At 48.7% G+C, this 21,792-nt stretch overlaps 1 protein-coding gene across 1 annotated transcript in view; it reads left to right on the top strand.

The window, feature by feature from the left end:
- The window catches only part of Cfap77 (cilia and flagella associated protein 77), a 116,998-nt gene extending 95,487 nt beyond the window's left edge, over positions 1-21,511 (top strand). Inside the window, exon 6 of the mRNA XM_034496450.2 lies at positions 20,525-21,511. Coding sequence (XP_034352341.1) covers positions 20,525-20,647 — 123 coding nt within the window. The 3' untranslated portion in view covers positions 20,648-21,511. The remainder of the gene's footprint in view (positions 1-20,524) is intronic.
- Positions 21,512-21,792: the final 281 nt, after the last annotated feature.

Here is a 21,792-nt window from a genome sequence, read left to right as displayed (position 1 = left end):
ACACAAATAAAGGAGCCTTGCTCATCCCTGCCCACACTCCATCCTTCCTGCTTGCACTTTTCTGTCTATAGTGCTGACCCCCACCAACATTACATAGTCTTTCAGTCACTAAAGTATGAACAAATTGACTATATTTTCATTTGGCTTTTGGTTTCAGCCCCACTGCTTTAGAATAATGGCCCAAGCCATTAAGCTAACAGTTTGATTTACAAGCTCCTGTGCTCTGGTCGCTAGGATCAGCCTCCTCCTCCTGTGGAAGACTAACCCTGCCTTGGGTCTCCTGGGCCTCTGGCTCTTTAACTAGAACTGGAGATGTAGGGACGAAATGCATCTGCAGTCAGCCAAGCAGGGCCGCCCGGAGAAGCAGCCGATTAGGAGAAGCAGCTGCATGTAAGAAAAGGATTTTCTCTGCCACCTTAAGCTCTTGTACAAATCATAGCTGGCTGCAAAGTTAACTCTCTGTTAAACCCCAGAGGTCTCCAACCCAGTCCTCCCTATGGCCTCCACCTTTTCAAAGAACTTAACACAAAGAAGGATCATTCCCTGACAGCAGGTGTCCAACCCCAGCATCCCATTTCCCAGATCTAAGCCGGAAGGACAGAGGCCAGATCTGCTGCCCCTCCCCAAGTCTCACACTATTACTCTCAAGTTGGAGTATGAGACATCTGATGTCACCTAGAAGGACTTTGAGTGCAGGAAGGGGACATGTCACAGGAGGAACCAGGAGAATGGAGAGAGTGATGTAGAAACCTGGTCCTGCTGCTGGACCTCCCTACAAACACTGCCTTATTATAAACAAATCCACACAGAAATGCTGCCGGAGAGAGACAAATCCCTGGAAGTCACAAACAGCCAGAGTGGAGGACATACAGACAGGTCAGCCTTGGTCTACATCGTGAATTCCAGGACAGCTAGAGAGCTACATAGTGAGTCTCAGGAGAGAGGAGAGGAGAGGAGGCGAGGCGAGGCGAGGCGAGGCGAGGAGAGGAGAGGAGAGGAGAGGAGAGGGGAGTGGAGGGGAGAGAGGAGGGGAGGAGGGGGAGGAGGGGATGGGAGGGGACAGGAGGGGACAGGAGGGGAGGAGAGAAGGAGAGGAGGGGAGGGGGAGGGGAGGGGAGGAGAAGAAGGGGAAGGGAGGGGAGAAGAGAGACCAACCAGAAAATACAGATAGCTTATTTACCATTTTTTAAAATTATTTATTTATTTATTTATTTATTTATTTATTTATTTATTTATTTTGGTTTTTCGAGACAGGGTTTCTCTGTGTAGCCCTGGCTATCCTGGAACTCACTCTGTAGACCAGGCTGGCCTTGAACTCAGAAATCTTCCTGCCTCTGCCTCCCAAGTGCTGGGATTAAAGGCGTGCGCCACCACTGCCCAGCGTTACCTACCATTATTAATACATTTTTCTTTTCTTTTCTCTTCTTTTCTTTTCTCTTTTCTTTTCTTTTCTTTTTTTTTTTTTTTTAAGACAGGGACTCATGTATCCCAGGCTGGCTTCAAACCCACTATGTAGCCAAGGTTAGCCTCAAATGCTTATTTTCAGTTCAGGGTATGTCTGTGTGGTTATGTCTATACGTGTGAGCATAGGTGTCTGTGGCATAGATCCCCTGTAGCCAGTATGAGCCAGATAAGGGGACAGAGAACTGAACTTAGACTTTTTACAAGAGCAGCAAGTGTTCCTAACTGCTGAGCTGTCTCTCTAGTCCCTGGGCTTAAACTCTTGAGCCTCCTGCTTCCAGCTCCTGGGCCCTGGGATTATAGGTTTGTCTCACTATAGCTTTCTTTATGCAGTACTGGGTCTTGAACTCATGCCTTCATCTGTGCCAGTCAGGCTAAGCTTCCTCTACAGCTCAGGTGCAGCTCTCGAACCTCCAAAGACAGTAAGAATCTCATGCTCAGTTTGGGGAATGAGGGAGGTCTCAACTCTCTCAGCATCTTCTTTTAGCTCATCTACAAGGAATGAAACGTTCCCTAAGCTAAGTCGGACCCTATGACTCAGGGAGGAGCCTGCCCTTTTTGAAATGTCTTTCTCCATGTCCTGCTTGCCACCTCCTGTCAGCCAGTACCAAAGTGACTAGTGAAATGGTTGCTGATGCTGCCTGATGCCCATGGTGGGTTCCAGCAGGTAAACGGCATTCAGCCATTGAGCAGGATAGAGCCGGTGCTCGTGGATAAGTAGGTGAGGTGTGCACAGCTGTTACCAGAGCACGAATACCTTCATGGGATTCCTATAGAGAAGATGTGCCCAAAAGGGCATCAGAGAACACCCAGGGAGAAGGGTAGGGGACACTGTGGCCTCCTCCCTTCCTCTCTTCAAAGGCATCATGGGAAATGGTGTTTTAGAGCAACACAAGCAATCTTGGGTGGTTTAACCAAAGACTTGTGGATGGAAGCAAGCAGGGGTGAGGGTGGGGAAGAATCGGAGAAGATGGGTGCAGGATTGTGACAGCCATGTCCTTGGCCCACCCATGCCTCGTATCAGCCTGAGTGCCTCTGTGAATTGTCCCATTTCATGGCATTCTCTCAGTGACTCGGTGGCATGAGAGAGTCCCCTGCCTCGGTGATGGGGAATCTGGGGCTCAGAGGCTTACAGTCACAAGCCAGGTTAACAGCCAGGAAGGTGCTCAGTAGAGACGTAGACTTTGACCGGCAGCCTCCAGGGTCAGGCTCTGGAAGAGCTGATGAGGGCTGAGGGCCCGAAGCTGGGGTCAGGGGTCAGTGGTGCTAACTGCCGGACCTGGGGAGGGGAAAGGAGGAGAGAGAAAAGCACTCAGTAGCTAGGCTTTGATGGGTGTCCAGAGGGTCGTGGCCAGCTTCAGCTGATTTAAGCCCTTGTAAACTTCCCACTGCCCTGAAAGCCGTTAGACTTTGATAAAACCTCTGACATCTTTTAAATTGCAGTTTGGCCCTGAGGTCAAAGAGGAAAGAGACCATTGATGTGAGACTCAGGATGCTGTGTTACGAGTGGGAAGCAGACACAATTGTAAATGGCTCAAATTTGTAGGCTGAGAAGCTACAAGCCAGCTCCATGGCTTGACTTACCTCATGGCTGCCCCTCACTGCAGTGTGAGCACAGCCATTAGGAGAAATGAGTATAAAGAAAGTACTTGGCCAGTGCCTGGCCAGAGAAGTCATGCAGCACCACAATGTCTGGTCTATGTTAGGCGTTGGCATCTTCTCCCATGAGTAAGGAACCTTCTGGCATAGACCTGGTGCTCAAATAAAGATTCTAGGATCTGATCCAGCAGATGTGGGGCAACCATCAGACTTGTACTTTTGGCAAGCAGTTACTGAAGCACCCTGGGTCGAGGTTAGCACCTCTGTTTGGTAGTTTGGGCTATGTATTTACTAGGGCTGGTGGGTGATCGTCCAGAAGTGTGCTATGCAGCAAGCTGGGCCCTCCAAGGGGAGCCAGACCTGCCTGCGACAGGCCCTAAGGACCAGTCTGCTCTGGGCTGCTATCACATAGTATCCCAGGCTGGACCCACCTGCTCAGGGCTGCTATCACAGAACAGCCCAGGCTGGGCAGCCTCAGCAGCAGATGTGGCTGTCAGGTGTTGGGGGCTAGAAATTCAGTCCTCAGTACAGGCAGGTTCTGATGAGCACCCCTTCTTGCTGTGCCCAATATGAGGAATATGGTGGGGAAGTGACAGAGAGAGATGGGGGATCCTTAGGTGGCCACCTGTGTTATCACTGATGCTCCTGTTTCCAACTTCACCTGACCCTAATCACCTCTGAGGTCCTGCCTTCAATACCACCCTGCTGGTGCTTTCACTGTGACTTGAAGGACCCATCAGTCCTTGGCAACTTCTTTCTCAATGCAAATCTGTCTCCTCCTGCCTCCCACCTCCTGGTTATATTTCTGGCTTCTGAAGCCCCCCTGAATCCCCGAATCCCTTGAACACGACAGCTTTGCACATTTCCCAAGGCGGTTACTGTTCCACAGCTGCCAGGCTCTTGACTGCTCTTGGGGGCGGAGCTCTGAGTGTGGAAGGTGGAGCCGCACCTTTAACAATGGGACCACCCGACTGTGGCCTCTGGCCCTCAGCACCATCTTCTCTACCTTTCACCCCTGTCATGATTTGTCAGTCTGAATGTTCTTCTGCACATTTTCAAACAAAGCCATGGCCCAAGATGCTTGGCAGATGCCTCCTGACTCATTCCCTGTGGAGAAAGCTTCCGCTGGGGAGCTCTCAGGAGAGGCGCTGCTGGGTTTGCGAACCACTTTGTGGTAACAATAGTAGCAGCCACTCTGCCTTGAATGCCAGGGCTGCATGCCAGATACCAAGTCATGAACCTGACAATGACCCCACAGGATGGATGGACCATGTGACTCTGACTTTGTAGGAGAAACTTAAGTTCCTGGTCACACAGCTGACAAGTGATGGGGCCAAGTTAGAAGTCAGCTCCATCTGCCTTGGCACCTACATTCCTACCCATGATATGCCAGTGCTGTCTTGCCTGTTGTGGAAAAGGGTGGTTGATGTGAAGCTGTGTGCCCCTTTGTGCCCACATAACAGACCCCAAAATGGAGTTAGAAAGTGTTCAGTCAGGAGCCCCAGAACATCTGAATTTCACCCCAGGCTGGATCTGCTTTACACAACCCTGGAATATCTTACCTCCCCTCACATGCAACCCCATTGTGGACCTTCAAATCACCTGGAAGGAGACAGGGTAGAGCTATTAGAGAAAATGAAATACCTCTTGCACTTAGAATATAAATTGAGCAGAGCAGATGGATTTAAAATTTTTTTATTTATTATATATATATATATATAAGTACACTGTAGCTGTCTTCAGACACACCAGAAGAGCGTATCAGATCCCATTACAGATGGTTATGAGCCACCATGTGGTTGCTGGGAATTGAACTCAGGACCTCAGTCACTGACCTCAGTCAGTGCTCTTAACCACTGATCCATTTCTCCAGCCCAAGCAGATGAATTTCTAAGGGCTCTGTTGTTTCATTTCAGGTCTCTAATTCATTCATCCATGTGTCCATGCATGCATCCATTCATATATCCATCCATCTTTCTGATCATTCTGTCCATCCATCCATCCATCCATCCATGCATGTATGAACCCTGGTGCCCACTCACTCATCCATTCATACATCCATTCATGTTTCATATATCCATTTTTCCATTCATATATACATTCCATGTATACAATGTATCCATGCATATGTCAGCCATCTTTCTGTTTCTATAGCAAACATTTATTAAATGTCTACTGAACACACTTAATGGTAGACGTTTCCCCTAGAACACTGTCCATAACACAGTGTTGACATTCTTCCTATCTAGATGACTTGACATGGTTAGCATCATTGACCATGGGAAAGTTCTATTCTTCTTAAAAGACAGTAGAAGAGAGTGTTCCCGATTATTATTCCACTACAAGACAGAGCAGCATCAAGCCCCACACCCACAGGCTGAGACGCCAATCATCCGAGAGGCCCTGGCTGCCCTAGCAGTATTGCAGGAGCTGCTCAACAGCCTATATGAATACTCAATTAGGTGCAGGGAGGCACCATATGAGCGGGACAGCAAAGGACTTAATTTACAATCGAGCACAAAATCAAAGACTCTGTCAACCGAGGAACTGTGTGCTCAGATAACCACCTGAGAAAGAACTACCCAGGAAATTTCCAGAGAAAGTAATTAAGGAATCCCCATTGACCAAATTCAGCAGCAAAATTTGGAGCTCTGGAGTTTGAAGCTCATCGGGGATCCAATGTCTCCTCCCATTTGATCCTTCATCAAAATGAGCTGTAGCGTCTGGGAAGAGATCGGCTCGGAGCCTCCCTGGCTCTCCCTAGCTCACCTCTCCAGCACCGCATGCGCCTGCATGTGTTGTCTTGTCAAAAAAGCTGTAAGCAACAAATGAGACCGCCACTTTGTAAGACAGAATGAGATTAATGCACCTCTGCTCTTCAAGATCTGCCAAGAGCCAGTTAGTATTTATCAAGTACCTGTGGTGTGAGTGGTTCTGAGTCAACACACCGCACCCATGGGCCCTGGCTTCAGGGTGCCTCCACTCACAAACCCTTTCCTGACCCATACTCTGGGAGCCTGGACATGCCTTCACTGGTCAGAGAAGCCAACGGGTTAGGCAGTATTTTTGTGAGTGGCTGTTTATGAGAACCATGTAGGACTGTTGACCACATGTTCTTAGCAAGCCATGATCTCTCCCAAGGGGATGCTGCTGAGATAGCCCAGGTCCCTGGGACTGTCCCATTTACAGAGGGTCCTCAGAAAGGTCATTTTCAAGATATTTCTTCTTTTAATGTTTCTAGATAAGTGATCATGACCTTCTATGTTCTGATATTCTGAACGGGTGGGCAAGCTACAGCTGAGTTTGGAGTACCCATTGGGTTATCCCACTGCTTGTTGGTTGGCTAACCTCCCTATGGCTGGAGGCCTAGGGACACTTCTCCAAAAAGAACAGAGCTAAAGGACACCCATCATGCAGCCTCTGAAAAGGGGGACCCCCCCCCCAGCAGCTCAGCTTCTCACTGGGTTTATTGACAGGCCCATTGAAAGGAAGCTTCCCGGCCTCTATGAAGTTCTGTCTCTCATTCACTCCTTTCTCAAGACAGTTTTTGAAAGGCGAAAAGTCTGCAAGTACACAGACACACACACACACACACACACACACACACACACACACACCCCTCATGTTCGCTCCTGGGCCTGGCCCAGCTCACAGAGGGAGAAGGGGTACAGCCAGGGTGAGCTGGTTGCTGAGCCTCCTCACCTGGTCCCACAGTGCACCGCCTCCAATTAAATCAAAACGGTTTGTTTTTAATGGTCTTTTACGCTGACAAGTGGGCGATCATTTTGGGCCCACGAGCTGTCAGGGAGCTGAGGCAAATCCTCCGTTGATAATGCCCAATGCTTCCAATTAGGAGCTGCGGCCGATCCTGGCGCGCTAACGATTCCCCAGTCGCCCCCCAGGCCCCTTTGGCGCTGGCTGTTTCTTCTGCCTCCTCCACCGCAAATTACTGACACAAAACGGAAGGCCCCTCGTCTCCTCCGCCACGCCAGGCCCGGGCCCTGTTGGGTTTAATGAGCCGATGGAAGTTTCGTGGCTCCGGCGCTAAATTCTTTTCTTGTTTGACAGCTGCTCGGCTAAGGCGAGTGTTGACCTTATAAAAGATTTAGTGTCTCTCATTATTTTCTGTCAAGCTTCACAGTGATGGGTGGGTGGTTATCATTTGCATCCCAGGGTGTGTGTGCAAGCATGTGTGCTTGTGTGTGTGCATGCATGTGTTACATGGGGGGCTTGAGGTGGAGACAGAAATGGGGACAGAAAGGGGGTCTCTCTGTGTGACACACACACACAGTCACACACATACCCCAACGTGGCAACTTCCAGTGTGACATTCTTCCTGGGCTGAGGTGTTTCAAAGATGGAAGTCCAAGATGATATATGGTTCTGGGGTTCGGGTGTGGGGAAACCATGGTGGAGACTCAGGAGAAAGCTGTTCTGGGAGCTCAGGATGGGTGGAGGCTGCACATGAGACCTCCCCAGGGGAGCTCAGTGCTCACAAGGATATGGCCACAGCTTTTCCACCTCTGCGCCAAAGCCTGCTCAAGATTGTAACCGTGTTAAAGGCAGATTCATTTTTTAAAAATGGCTCATTTAAAGTAGGTGATGATGTCATGCACTCTTAGTAGGGAGGTGGATTTCTGAGTTCGAGGTCATCCTGGTCTACAGAGTGAGTTCCAGAACAGCCAAGGCTACCCCTTCTCTAAAACAAACAGGACAGGGCAGGACAGGACAGGACAGGACAGGACAGGACAGGACAGGACAGGACAGGCGAATTAAGGATGAAGACTTCTGTAACTATCGAGGCTTGGGCTCCACGTTCATGCCCTTGCAGGCCCTGCATCCTCCTTGCCTCCCCTTGACTCATTCTGTTCCATACTGCCATGGAGAGCTGAGTCCTCCACCACACTGACCATCCCAAAGCCAGGTGACCTGAAGTTACCTAAGGAGGGAAGGTACATCCATCCATCTTTAAAATAAATCTCTTAAGTAGTTACATTTCTAAATTCTTTTACTAGCCCATCAAGATGAGTCTTTATGCAAAAGGAAATAAAATATAACTCACTAAACCAAAACCAAGGGACCAGATAAACTGGGTTTCAAGTGTTCTCACTTCTTGGCCTTTTGGCTAAGATAAAGTATAAGAATGTTTGTGTTTCAAATACTATGTCAAGATAATTAAAAGAAAATGGGTTAGTGATGCATACCCTGAATCCAGCACCGAGGTCAGAAGTTCAAGGTTACCCTTGGCTGTGTGATGACAGTTGGGCAAGATCATGCCTTATCTGAGACTTGCACCCATGGATGTATGAGGTACTCTGGTAACTTGATAATAAGAAGATAAATGCCCCAAATTCAACATGAGCGGACACTCTCTGAAGATGCCATCCAGACTGCCAGTCAGCACACAAGATGCCCAGCACCACTGGATGCTGGGGAAATGCGAGCCAGAGCATCAGGGGGCTACCCTGGCACTCATAAGCATGGCTACAGTGATAGAGACAATATAAATTGGCAAGACTGGGAAGAAACCAGAGCACCTGCCCATGTGTTGCTGGGGGAAATAAACGCCCCACCCCACTTTTGTAAAAACACCTTGGTAGTTTACTAGGAGCCTAAACAGTCCCACGGGGCACAGCAGTTCTGTTCTTACCATGTACAACCAAGAGATTTGCAAACATGTACCATACAAAGACATGTACTCAGGCATTCTTAACAATATCCATGAACAGACAGACAGACAGACATGCAGACATACATACAGACAGACATGGCTCAAGCATCCATCGGTTAATACACAAGTGAAGAAAATACAGCCTGCCCATGCAAGGAAGTATGTCGCAGTCATAAGAAATGGGGTCTGTCCATCAACCCAGGCAGATTTTGAGAACATCGTGCCAAGGGATAGATGCCATCACCAAGAACCATAGGTGTCTAAACTGAAAACTGCCAATGTACAGGGACAGGAAGCGGATGGTGTCTGCAGAGGCTGGAGGGTGACTGTTTATTGGACCAGATGACTCTGGGGATGGGCTGAAATTGAGGCAATGGCCTGTAACTTGTGAACATTCCCAGATAGCTGATGTCTACCTTTACACTAAGAAAACAGTCAGGCTCCCCCTCTAGTGTGTGTACATGTGCGCACACACATCACCGAGGGGCTGTGCACACATTTGCACGAGTGCCTGCAGAGAGCAGAGGATGACCTTGGGTTTTTTTTTTTTTTAACTTTCTTTTCATTTTAAGGCAACATCTCTCTCTGGCCTAGAGCTCAGCAATTTGGCTAGATTTACTGGTTAGCAAGCACAGGGATATACCTGTCTGGCTTCCCCATTGCTGGCATTATAAGAGTGTGCGCCATGCCCAGCTTTAAAAACAAGAGCAGAATTATGGGTTCCAGGGGTGAACTGCAGTCTACGCTATCTTCTAAGCCCTTCAAATCTCTTGAAGCAAATAAACAAGCAGCTCCCTTGGGTTTGAGGAGCAGTTATTGTACAGACTCAGTCCTGTGGAGGCCAGAGGATGGTGTACCCTCAGATCTCACTCACACAGTACACCTCCTGTGGATGGGGGGAGGCAGCTCGGCCTGACCTGGATGTCTGTGGGAAGTCCAGCCACACACCTACCTGAGACTGAGGCTGCTGTAGTATTATCCACCTCCACCAGCAGACTGGCCACAGCCACTCCATGATGGAGAGAGCCTGGTAGATTCTCACTTGTATGTGTGATGCGTGTGTGCACGTGGTTGCAGAAGCCAGAGGTCAAGATCAGGGCCTTCCTCTACCACCTCTCATCCTTTCCCTTTCTGTTTCCCAACTCTGCTCTCCTAAAATTATTTTATTCATTTATTATTGTGTGTGTGCATGTGCATGTGTGATGACCATGTGTGCTGCAGATCATGCAGGTCACACCATGTGTGACCATGATGCTACTGCAGAGGTCAGAGGATAACTTGGTGGACTCAGTTTTCCCCTTACATCTGTACACCGGTGTCAGGGAATGAACTCAGTCTCTGCAGAGGCATCTCTCACTGCCCTCAACCTTCTTTGAGGAAGCATCTCTCTGAACCTGGAGCTCACTGATTCTGCCAAATAGCCTGGCCAGTGAACCCCAGGGGTCCGCCTGTCTCTGCCTCCTCAGTGTGAGTGTTGCCACTTTTATGTGGGTGCTGGGGATGGACTTCAAGTCTCATGCTTGCAGGTACTGAATGAACCATCTCTGTGGCCCTAGGGCCTCATTTTCAGAGGCACAAATGCCCATGATCTCTCTGTCCTGGCGAGTGGGCAGACACAGACCTGGTTTTCTAGTAGGGAGAACGTCTCCAGGTTTGCAGAGAGTCTTTGTTTCTCTGCATTTCAGTCCTCTATCTTGTTGAGTGAGGGTGGTCCCTCCCCCAACCCCTTCCCCACCGTGAGTCAGGACTGGTGAGGCTCAGAGCTGAACAGAACCCTTGTGGGGAGGCAGGAAGTTTGCCTGCACAGTTGTCTTCGGATGTTCTTTGAAGCCCCGGCGTGTGTCAGCAGGGAGGGTCGGATTCTGTGTCCTTGCTCTATTTTTGGAGCCAGTAGCAGAATAACAATTTAGGGGACCAGATGTCTCAGGAGAGATTGTCCTCCTCATTAATTACTTAAACCACAACCTGCTACATCAGAGGGGAGGCTCCAGCCTGTTCTCCAAAGAGGTCTTGCCCAGACTAGTGTTCTACTGAGGCCTCTGACCTCCAGCTGCCCCGAACTTGACAGGAATTACTGGCCTGGGACTGATCCATAATTTTCAAGTGCCTCTCATTAGAGCAGACAGCCCCTCAATCTTTACAGCAGGATCTCTCTCCCAGTCACCTGCACAGTTGTCATTTAAGAAGCTCAGTGGCTGTCACCCCCACCCCTCCCCTGAGCTCTTTGGTGGATTTTCTTTCTGTTTTCCTACCCTGGCTATTTTTCCTTCAAACCTCTCTTCACCTTGTCAGGCTTCAGACCTATCTCTGAAAAGCCGAGTGTCCAGTTAAAGACCATGTGTGGTTAGGGAGAGGAGCCAAGTGTCAGAGGGCCCAGTAATGGGTATGCGTCAGAAGCCGGGAACCCAGTGAGCTCCTGGAAAAGCTGCTTGACCTGGGCGTGCGTGTGCACCTGCATGGGTTTGAGTTTTCCTGGCCATTGCAAGCATGGGAGGGGCGTACGTGCACCACACACCATCCCATTTCAACTCCTCGGCACACTTACCCAAGCAGCTGTAGGACTCCATTTTGGAGCTTATGGCCAATTTCTGCTGCCCTGGTCCCTGGAGGGTCCCCACTGTGACAGCCTAAACTCCCAATCTGTAGCAGAGGCTCAAGCTGAAGAAATGTGGAAAATGCAAGAGAGAGAGAGGAAAAAACCAAATGTTATCTGCCCTTGACCTTGAGCATCCGGGCCGCCCGACCAGCCACAGGCCATATGCACTTGACTGACACCTCACATCCTTATTTGTCTTCCGTTTTTCATATAAAAGAGGAATGAACATGCGGCTGGAGAGACGGCTCAGCCTCTAAGAGCACTGGCTGCTCTTCTAGAGGACCTGGGTTCAATTCCCAGCACCCACATAGTGGTTCACAACTCCAGTTCCAGAGATTTGACACCTTCTTCTGGCCTTTGCCAGCTCTGCGTCCACATATGACACACAGGCATGCATGCCAGCCAAACAAACAAACAAACAGAGCAAAAAACTCCATATGCATAAAGTAAAAATAAATAAATTTCAATGGCATTGTACCTGTGTTCTAGTCTGCGCCATTTTCTGTGATTATGTCCACACAGCATCATGGCTCTGGCGTATCTACATGCTAATTCAGATAAATCTATAGTGTGGTCCCACCTACACGGTAGGAGTGTGTGGAGTCCCACCTACACAGTAGCTGCTAGTGATGTGGATGGGGCTGTGTTGAGCTGAAAGCTTGGCTTTATTTCACTTTAGTTCATTGGAATTTAAAGAGCTATACGGGGTGAGGGTGGCTGCAGTGGATGGGCCTCTCTAGAGTGTCCACTGCCTCAGTCCACCAGGCTCCATTGGCTTGGTCCCATCAAGGAGATGTGTCCTGGGTTCCATCCCATGTTACCATATTAAATATACCTCATCTATTACTCTTAGAGGACACTCTGAAAAGTGTCTCTAGGTTCCCATGTAATGTGAAACCACTGGCAGAAAGTTTGTGTGCATACGTGCATGCATCCTTACATGCATGTATGTGTGCATGGGCTGTAGAAAAATGTTGTGTTTTCCTCCCCAGCTCCTACTCCTGGAATGACGACTCTGAGACTATTTATTAATAAACACCTTGGCCACAAGCCTTGGCTCATTCCTGATTAGCTCGAAACCTATTTAACCTATTCAAACTATTTGTTTCTTCCACAAGGTTAGTTACCTCTGCTTCAGTCCTACCTGCTGCTGCTTCCTTCACTTCTTCCTCAGGGTCTCCTCCCCCATCTCTCCCTGTGTCTTCTTTTATTCTCTCCCATTTCCCAGAATCCTTTCTCTTCCTGCCAGTGTCCCACCTCCTATTTCCTGTCTCATCTCATTGGCCATCAGGTTGTTTGTTTCTTTTATTGACAGGTGATGCTGTAATACATACTCTCTCACAGAACAAACTTGGCCCAAGAGAAAAATGTTTTAAATGAGGTGTGATGGTGCACACCTGTACTTGCCCTTGTAAAGTACAGTCAGGAAGATCAGACATCCATCGTCATCCTCAGCTATAATGGGAGTTCAAGGCTAGCCTGGGCTAGAGATTGGGGGAGGGGCAGCATTAAAAGAGAATGACTGAGGCTGGGAAGTGGACTAATGATGCAATTATAGTTCCCAAAACATTTTTTTAAAATAGTCAAAATTTGAAAGAGGAGCTAAAAGAGACTTTAGAGGGAAAGAACTGCTGATGTTGATGGAACACTGAGATTAGAAAGCTCTCGAATGCAAGGATGGTTGGCCAAGCAGGGGACTGTGGGAGCTAAGGAAAGGGCGATGAACCTGCAGGGGCAAGAATAAAAACAGTGAAGCTAAGAGCAACATTATGGAACCATCAACAGCACAGGAAGGTACCCAGAACGAAGCCTGTTCCCAGAGCCTATTAGAAGGGAATGGGTGCTTGTGGGTGGAGCCCAGGGGAAGCCGGACATGGTGGAGGGTAGGGGGCAGGGGACAGAGGGCAGGGGGCAGGCTGGCTCTGGCTCAGCTCTCTCCTTACTCACTGGAGACTCAGAAATTGCTTTCTGTTTCTGGACTGGGTGTTCTCACCTGTGATGTGTTGCATTCACAAAGTCTCTGCTTGCTCCAAATTTCTGAGATTCTTTTATTCACTCCAGCTGCAGGGAACAAAGGAACTGGCCCGTGAGGGGATGGTGACCCCTAGGCACATTGGGGATAAGTCTGTCCTGGCATCTGCCATCAGCTCCCTGCTTGGACTCACTGACCCAAGCCACACCTGCTTGCTTTTATTTTCTCTAATTCCCAAGTCCCTCCCACTTCAGACGTGGGTTAACCCCTCCTGTCTCTCCACTTCAGACCTGAGGTTAACCCCTCCTATCTCTCCTTCTTTCCCCTGGGCAGCTTCTCATCCTCTCTAATTCAGCAGTTGTGTGCTTAGCTACTGTGCCTCTGGGCAGTATGGGCAGGGCTTGTCCTGTCTTCCTCTGTGGTGTCTCTAGGGCTCTGTGGAGCAGATGTTCAGGTCCATCTTTGAAAAATGTTTAGATTCATGCAGTGCCCCACCTTTAAGCCGTGCCACACCTTTGTTGACTAGGGGTAGGGTTACTGGTTTGGAGTGTCCCCTGAACTGCTAGCAGGCCGCTATGGTCCTGCTTCTTATTTACCTGCCTTGACCTCAGAGTGGCTCAGAGCTCCACTCAGCAAAGCTGTCTCCTGCCAAAGCCATTACAGTTTTTTAGCTCCAGGCGGAGACAGACTGCGGATGGCTTAATTTAGAAGCATCTCAGAAGGAGTTCCCTACTCCACAGCTCCTCAGCATTGACTCCACAGGGTCTTGCGGTCATGACCATGCAGGGGCTCTCAGGCTGACGCTTAACGGAATCCTCCAGGGCGACAAGTGGCTCCTCTGTAAGGGGGGCTATTGCAGAAGACAGGCACTTAACCACAAAGCCTACCATGAACCTCTGATCCTCCTGCCTCTGCACCCCCCACCCCTGCTCCCAGTGCTAGGATTCACAGGAGTGTGCCACCATGCTCAGTGTGTGCACTGTTAGAGGGACCCCAGGACCTCATGTGTACTAGCTGAGCCACACCCCTGTCACCCTGTCCTTCTAGAGGCCTACTTACTTGAGTTGGCTTCCAGGTGAGTCAACAGGCTGGCCACTAGGCAGATCCCTAGAGTCTCATTTCTTAGGTGTACATTCCGTCTTGGCTCTGCTGACACTATTTCCCCTCTAGAGCCTACTTCCCCTCCCAACACTCCCAGGTCCACTTTCACTGACCATCTGAGGCCACATGAATTACATGCTTTTTAATCAGCTCACTTGTCTCTGTATTGGGTCCGTCCTGTTTAACCACATCTGCAGTACCAGGCCTCATGCTGAAAGAAGACCATGCCTCAAAGAACCTAGTGCTTCATGTGCACCCTGCCCCTGCTCCCACTGTGAGTGAATCCAGCACAGAGGCTGTCCTACAGGGGTGTGCTTGTGGCTTGCCCCAGAGTTAGCCTGGTGCTGCAGAAGACAGAGCAGGTGAGGGATGCCCATAGCCAGTCTCTGAAAAGGACTTTCCACAGCCCAAACACCCAGTCAGTAAGTAAGGCCATGACAAATGGAGAATGAAATGATGACAGATTCAAAATGTGAGCTTAACTGGCCATGGTGGCATGCACATTTAATTCCAGCACTCGGTGGCAGAGGCAGGCAGATCTCTATGTGTTTGGGACCAGCCTCATCTACATGGTGAATTCTAGGACAGCCAGGGCTATGTAGAGAGAACCTGTTTCAAAAAAAAAAAAAAAAAAAAAATCCTGAAACAAACAACAATAACAAAGAGATATGAATTTAACTATCACAGTAGACAGTCGGTGCTTAATAAATATGTTCCAGATGGATGGATTGATGCACATTTCTGCATCAATGAGATTGTTTGGTAAATGGCATGTGCAAAATGAACATGTCTTTGTGTGGGTGCATTTGTGTGTGCATGTGGAGGCCAGAGGTCAACATCTGGGATCCTGTCTCTTCAGTCAATGCTCACCTTGTTTTTTATGTATATAAATATTTTGCCTACATGTATATAAGTGCACCACATATGTGCTGTACCCTTGGATGCCAGCAAAGGACACGTGAATCCCTGGAATTGGAGTTACAGTTAGTTACGGACTGTCATGTGGTGCTAGGACACAAACCCATGGCCCTCTACGAGGGCAGCACATGCCTACCCGTAAGTGCTGGGCCACCCCTCCAGCATCTGCTCACTGTCATTTTTCAGACAGGTCTCACACTGGGACCTGGGGCTCACCAAGCAGGCTAGACTGTCAGCTCCAAATCCTGTCCTTTTTTCTCTCTGGCCCTGGGATTATAGACATTATGTCTATAATGGCTTGTATGTAGGTACTGCAGATCAAACTCAGATCTTTATGCTTGCAAGGCAAACGCTTCCAACTGTGGAGTCTCAGTTCAATTGTGTGATTAAATACCCTGACAAAACCAAGTTTAAGGGAGAAAGAATTTTAGCTCACAGGTCCATCATTGCAGAGAAATCAAGGCAGGAGCTTTAAGCAGCTGGTCACATCCATAGTCAAGAGGAGCGAGAGAATGAGGACATGCTTGTTCGTGCTCTGCTTACTCTCTCCACTTACACGGTTCAGGACCCTCTGTCTAGGGAATGGTTCTGCCCACAGTGGTCTGAGTCTTCCCACATCAATTAATCTCCTTCAGACCAAACTGATTTAGAAAATCCCTTATGATACTCTCTCTTCCCAAATGATTTCTTGATTATGTCAAGTTGACTATCAAAAGTAGCCAGTACACCAATTGTGCTCTCTCCTCAGGCCCCTCAAAAGAACATTTCTATCGGGGCTTCTCTTGTATTATGTGAGTCACCCAAACAGTTCCACGGGGCTTTCATCTCCTGCAGGAGTGCCCAGGTCTGCCTTGAGGCTCCTATAACAAATCATCCTAAGTACGGGGGCTAAACAACAGAAGTGCATTCTCTTACAGTTCTGGAAAACAGAAAATGAAAGTTAAGGTTTGGGCTCCTTCCAGAGGTTCTAAGGAGGATCCATTCTGCTTCCTCTAGGCTCTGATAGCTTCTGGCATTTCTGGGCCAAGGTCTGGGACTTCAACCTCTTTCATGGTCTCCTGTGTCTTCTGTCACTTAAAAAATGGCCAGGGATAGGGAAATGGCTCAGCTGGTAAAGATATTTGCCTCAGACCTCCAAAACGCATGTGTAAAAACCAGGTGATGGTAAGGTAAGAGGCAGAGACAGGTGAATCTCCTGGAAACGGGAGTCAGCTGGCCTGGCCTCGGGGAGGATGCTCTGGGTCAGTGATAGACCTTGTATCAAACAAAAGGCAGGGAACACCTAAGGACCCATACCAGAGGCTGTCCTCTGGTCTCACCCTCACACCATTCATGCATGTACACACAAGAACACACACACACACATGTAAAAACTAACCAACAAGCAAAAATACTGTTCTGACACGGGGAGATGTCTCAGTGGCTCATGTACTTCCTGAACAATCCTGGGTGCCTGATTTTTTTTTAAATTTTATTTTATGTATATAAGTGCACTGTCACTGTCTTCAGACACACACCAGAAGAGGGCTTCATCGGATCCCATTACAGATGTTTGTGAGCTGACATGTGGTTCCTGGGAATTGAGCTCAGGACCTCTGGAAGAGCAGTCAGTGCTCTTAACCACTGAGCCATCTCTCCAGTGCCTAAATTTGAATCCCCAGAACACACATGAAGAAGCCAGGTATGGTGGCATGCACCTGTAACTTCTGTGCTGAGGAAGTGGAGACAGGTGGATCCCCAAACTCCCTACCCAGCCAGCCCAAAATGGTGAGCTCTGGGTCAGTTAGAGCCTGTTAAGAAATAAAGTATGGACCAGTTGAGGAAGCCATCTTCTGCCCTAGGTGGCCTCAAACTCTCCTCCTGCTGCTGTCACTAGAGTGCTGGGGTTAGCTGTGCCCAGCCTCGTACACATCTTTTTATTTGATTTCAAAATCACCTTTTATTTTTCAGTGTTATGAAGATTTAAATTTTATTATGGTGCACATGTGTGTGATGGAGATGTGTGTGGAGGTCAGAGGACAACTTTGTGAAACTGCTTCATTTCACCTTTCTGTGGGGTCCAGGGATGGACCTCAGGTCATCAGGGTCAGCGGCAAGTTCCTTTACTCTTTACCCATCTCACCATCCATATTTATTTATTTTAAAGTAAGATCTAGATGTTGGAAAGATTGCTCAGTGCTTAAGAGCACTGGCTGATCTTCCAGAGATCGCAAGGTCAGTTCCCAGAATCCATGTGGCAGCTCTATAGTTCCAGGGGATCCAGTGCCCTCTTCTGACTGCTGAGGGTACCAGGTACATGCTTGTGGTACCCAGACAGACATGCAGGCAAAACTCCCATACACATAAAATAAATAATATTTTCTAAAATTAAAAGCACTGCTGTTTTTGCAGAGGCCCAGGTTTTAGCCCTCCCTCTTTGGCCGTCCACAGGTACTACATGCACGTGATGCACGTGTATGCAAGGAAGACACTCATCATACAACACAAAATAGGAATAAACATTTATCAATGATAATAATAATAATACAAGGTTTCATTCATTTTCCCAGCTGGCCCAGTGATTGAGATTGTAGGAATGTACTACCCATGGGAGAGGCCTTTTGGAAGAAGGAAAATTATTATTCAGTGAACATGGACGGTTATTTTACATAGTGTCAAACATTTTGTACAACTGTGCCTTTTACTACTATAGACACTAAGGAATAAACCACTTACGTTTTAAAAGGCAAACTTGACTGTATCTAGCCACCAGGGACAGAACTCCTCTGATCATAATGACTGCTAGAGACTGGGAGACCTAAGAATGAGCCACTGGATGACCTCTCAGCGGGGTGCCCAAGGCCCAGAGACACATTAACCCACTTTCCTGAGAAGCTTCAACTATCTTTTGGGAGCAAAAGGTTTCCCTGCTATGGGTATCCTCTGTGCGGATAGGCCCGAACCCAGCTCTGAGGATTGGTTTCCTCCAGGATTGGGCACCGAGCCAGAGACTTCCCACTAAGTTCCTTCTCTGTTCTCTCTGATATTTTCTCCTCTTTCCTGGGTCCTTTCTCTTACTTTTTGCTACTTGAAGGCTGCAAGCTGATGCTGAGAACATGGCCGTTAGTAAAGTGCCTGCTGCCGCTTGTGTATTCCAGAGCCACTGTAGGGGAGCTGGTTGTGGTGCCTGTCTATCGGCCTAATCCTGGCCAGGGGACGGTTCAGAGGCAGGCAGACCCCTGGTGTAGCTGTTTTGTGAGCTCCAGGTTCAGTGGGAGGCCTTGTCACAAAAAATAAGGGGTAAGGGAGATGCCTGGGCAGCTTGCTGTTCTTTAAGAGGACCCAAGTTCAGTTCCCAGTGACACACAACCACCTGTAACTCCAGATCCAGGGGATCTGACAAACTCTTTGGATTCTGCAAACACTAGCCCATATGCTACACGTGTGTGCACAGATACAGAGGCTGCTAACCGAGACACACCTAACAAGGCTGACACTGGCCTGCCTATCCTGAAGCCACCAGTGCTCCTGCTAATACAAAATTGTGTTTGTTGGTCCTCTACCTGAGCCACCCCATTGCATCTTGAACTTAAGCTATAACTGAGCTGAGTCGGCAGGCATGGCCTCTCTTTGCCTAGGAATGCCCTGCTCGGCCTTCCAGCACCTCCCCCGAGTCTCTCCTCCAGACCCCTCCTTGACCCACCAAGCTTTGGGTTCAGGCTGTTATCGAACACACCTACCTTCCCTGATGTAAAGAAGTACTCTGAAAGTTGTTGGGAGACATCTGTTCTCTTGAAGGGCTCTTCCAGAAGGGTAAGTCTTTCTGGCTTAGTGTTCTGTCTGTGTCTGATCCAGAGCTGTGTTCAACAGGCATGACTGAGTGACAGCAGGAGAGAATGGATAGAAGCTATCAGTGGTCAAATAGAGCCTACATCTTCCCGCCCTTATGGTATCCCAAAGAGAAACGCTGATGCATGGGGTCTCCCAGCCTCTGGAATGGACCAGTCCTGGGCAGCAGAAGAAGAGACATGTTCTCACCTTGCCACTGTTTCTGGAGAGAGAAGGAACAAGCTGAGCAACTGAGGCACAACAGCTTGCCTTTTTTTAGCTTTAGATTTTAAATTTGTATTTTCATATGTATGAGTGTTTTTCCTGTCTCGGTAGCATGTGTGCCTAGTATCCAAGAAGGCCAGAAGGACCCCCTGAGGCTGGAGTTGCACATGGCTGTGAGCTAACATGGGGGTGCTAGTGACTAAACTTAGGTCCTCTGCACGGGCAACTGGTGTTCTTAACTGATGAGCCATCTCTGGAGTACACCCCAGCTCTTTTAAAAAGTTTGCACTTGGCCTGGCAGGGGACTAACCTGGGGTCTTACACAAGCTAACACCGTCTCCCTGAGCCACACACCAGTGTTCCATGATTGTCTTAACTGCAGAAGTTGTCATTTCTCGAATTTGTCCCCTTCCACGTTTTATTTTGTTTTGCTTTGAGACGGGGTCTCGTGTAGCCCAGGCTGGCTTTAAATTTACTGTGTAGCTGAGGATGACACTGAATTTCTGATTTTTCTGCCTCTGCATTTCAAGCACGGATTGGAGGCCTGGTTTTATTTTGTACCAGGAACCCCAAGGCATCTCACATGGTAGGCAAGTACTGAGTCGTGTGCCCGCACTTCGAATGCCTTCTGTTATTTTCCTGCACTGTAAGGCAACATGTCCCCGAACTGTGACTCTGCTAATCTTGAGAATCGTGTTAGAGGCAGGCGGATTTCTGAGTTCAAGGCCAGCCTGGTCTACAGAGTGAGTTCCAGGACAGCCAGGACTACACAGAAAAACCCTGTCTCAAGAGAGAGAGAGAGAGAGAAAGAGAGAGAGAGAGAGAGAGAGAGAGAGAGAGAGAGAGAGAGAGAGAGAGAGAGAATTGTGTTATCCCCACAGGAGGGGGAAAATTAGATTGTCCTCTTGTGGGGAAAGAATGCTGTTGATGTCTGTCAGATATGTGTCTTTCTCAGCAATAAGCTGAAAAGAACCTATGGTAGCCACTGTCCCTGCTGCCTTTGTCCTGGCTCCTCCAGGCCCAAGGTACTTAGAGCTGGCACCTTCCTGCCTGCCCTGCCCACAGCTGCTGTCATTATTCCTCTAGGATTGAGGCTTAGGAAGGGAGAGGAGGAGCACAGTGCAAGCCCCAGTTGACTGAGCCTCAATCAGCTGTCCTTTCCCTGTGTCCACAGGTGGCTCCCCATCTTGCTACATTCCCTACTGAGGCTGATCGCCAGAGAGCTCTCAAAGCCCACAAGGAAGAGCATGCTGTGCGCCAGGGCACCCTGCGGATGGGCAACTACACCCACCCCTAGCCCTCCCTGAAGGGGGAGCCTCTAGAAAAGGGGGATACGCTAGAAAAAAAATCCCCAACGAACTCAGTTTTCTCCCCCAAACTCCAGGAAGACATTCCTACATTTTGACACAGCCCTTTGCCACAGGGAACCTCAGACTCAAGTCTTAGGTTACTTATTTTCTTTATAAGAATCCCGACACCCCTTACCCTTTTGTTAGACAATACAAGTCTTATCTTTCTCCCAGTTTCCTTCTGCCTAGAAACCACCATCCTCCTCAAAATTCCCTTCTTCCTCTCCTTCCCCCTTCCTCTCTTCTTCCTTTTCTCTTTCCATGTTCACCCCCTCCTCCTTTTCCAGGAGCTCTACTCTGCCTCTGCCCAAGTCTTACTTTACATGATAAACCAAAAATACAATAGTTCTTTAAAAAAAAAAATCCAAGCTAAGAGTCAGTTTCATGGCCCTGCCTACGCCTGTGTACTTCCTGCAGAAAGTGTAGCACCGGCAGCCTTTGAAACCACTCATTTCTTATTCCAAACATGAGTTTTAATTACCCTTCTGGGGATGACTGGGGTCTCGACATGGCAGGATTCTCTCTCTGGGACCCTTGACAGCAGGAAGAGCCCTCGTTCATTACTCAGGGCCAGGCCCCGCCCTCAGTGCTGTGGCCCTGTCAATCAGACAGACCAGCATGGACTTCTTAAGACTACCTGGCTGTGGCTCACCCCTCCAAAGGAGAAGGCCTTGTGTTGGGCAGGTGGCTGGGGGCAGTCCAGCTGGGGGATATCTCTAGTACCTTGAATCACACTTTTCTCTCTCGTGTCTTTGGCTTCTCTACACAAATTACAAAAGGATTTATTTTAAATATAAAAAAAGATGACTTGCCCTCTTCTCTTGTGTCGTTATTTGAAAGCACCCTGGAACGAGAGTGCACTGTCACGGGAATGAACTCATGGAGGTGTGGGTGGCGCTACTCAGTGCCTTTCGAGGTAAGCCAGCCTTGACATCATGGCCACAGAGCCCTTCCTCAGGCCAGTTTTCAAGGCTTTGAGGGCTTGTCTTAGTCACTGTTCTATGGCTGTGAAGAGACACCACAACCACAGCAACTCTTATGAAGGAAAATATTTCACTGGGGCTGGCTTACGCTTTCAGAAGTTTGGTCCATT

The sequence above is a fragment of the Arvicanthis niloticus genome, chromosome 2 (assembly GCF_011762505.2).
Source record: "Arvicanthis niloticus isolate mArvNil1 chromosome 2, mArvNil1.pat.X, whole genome shotgun sequence".
Classification (NCBI taxonomy): Eukaryota; Metazoa; Chordata; class Mammalia; order Rodentia; family Muridae; genus Arvicanthis; species Arvicanthis niloticus.
The sequence above is the reverse complement of the archived record's forward strand: the minus strand, read 5'-3'. Positions and strand labels throughout refer to the sequence as shown.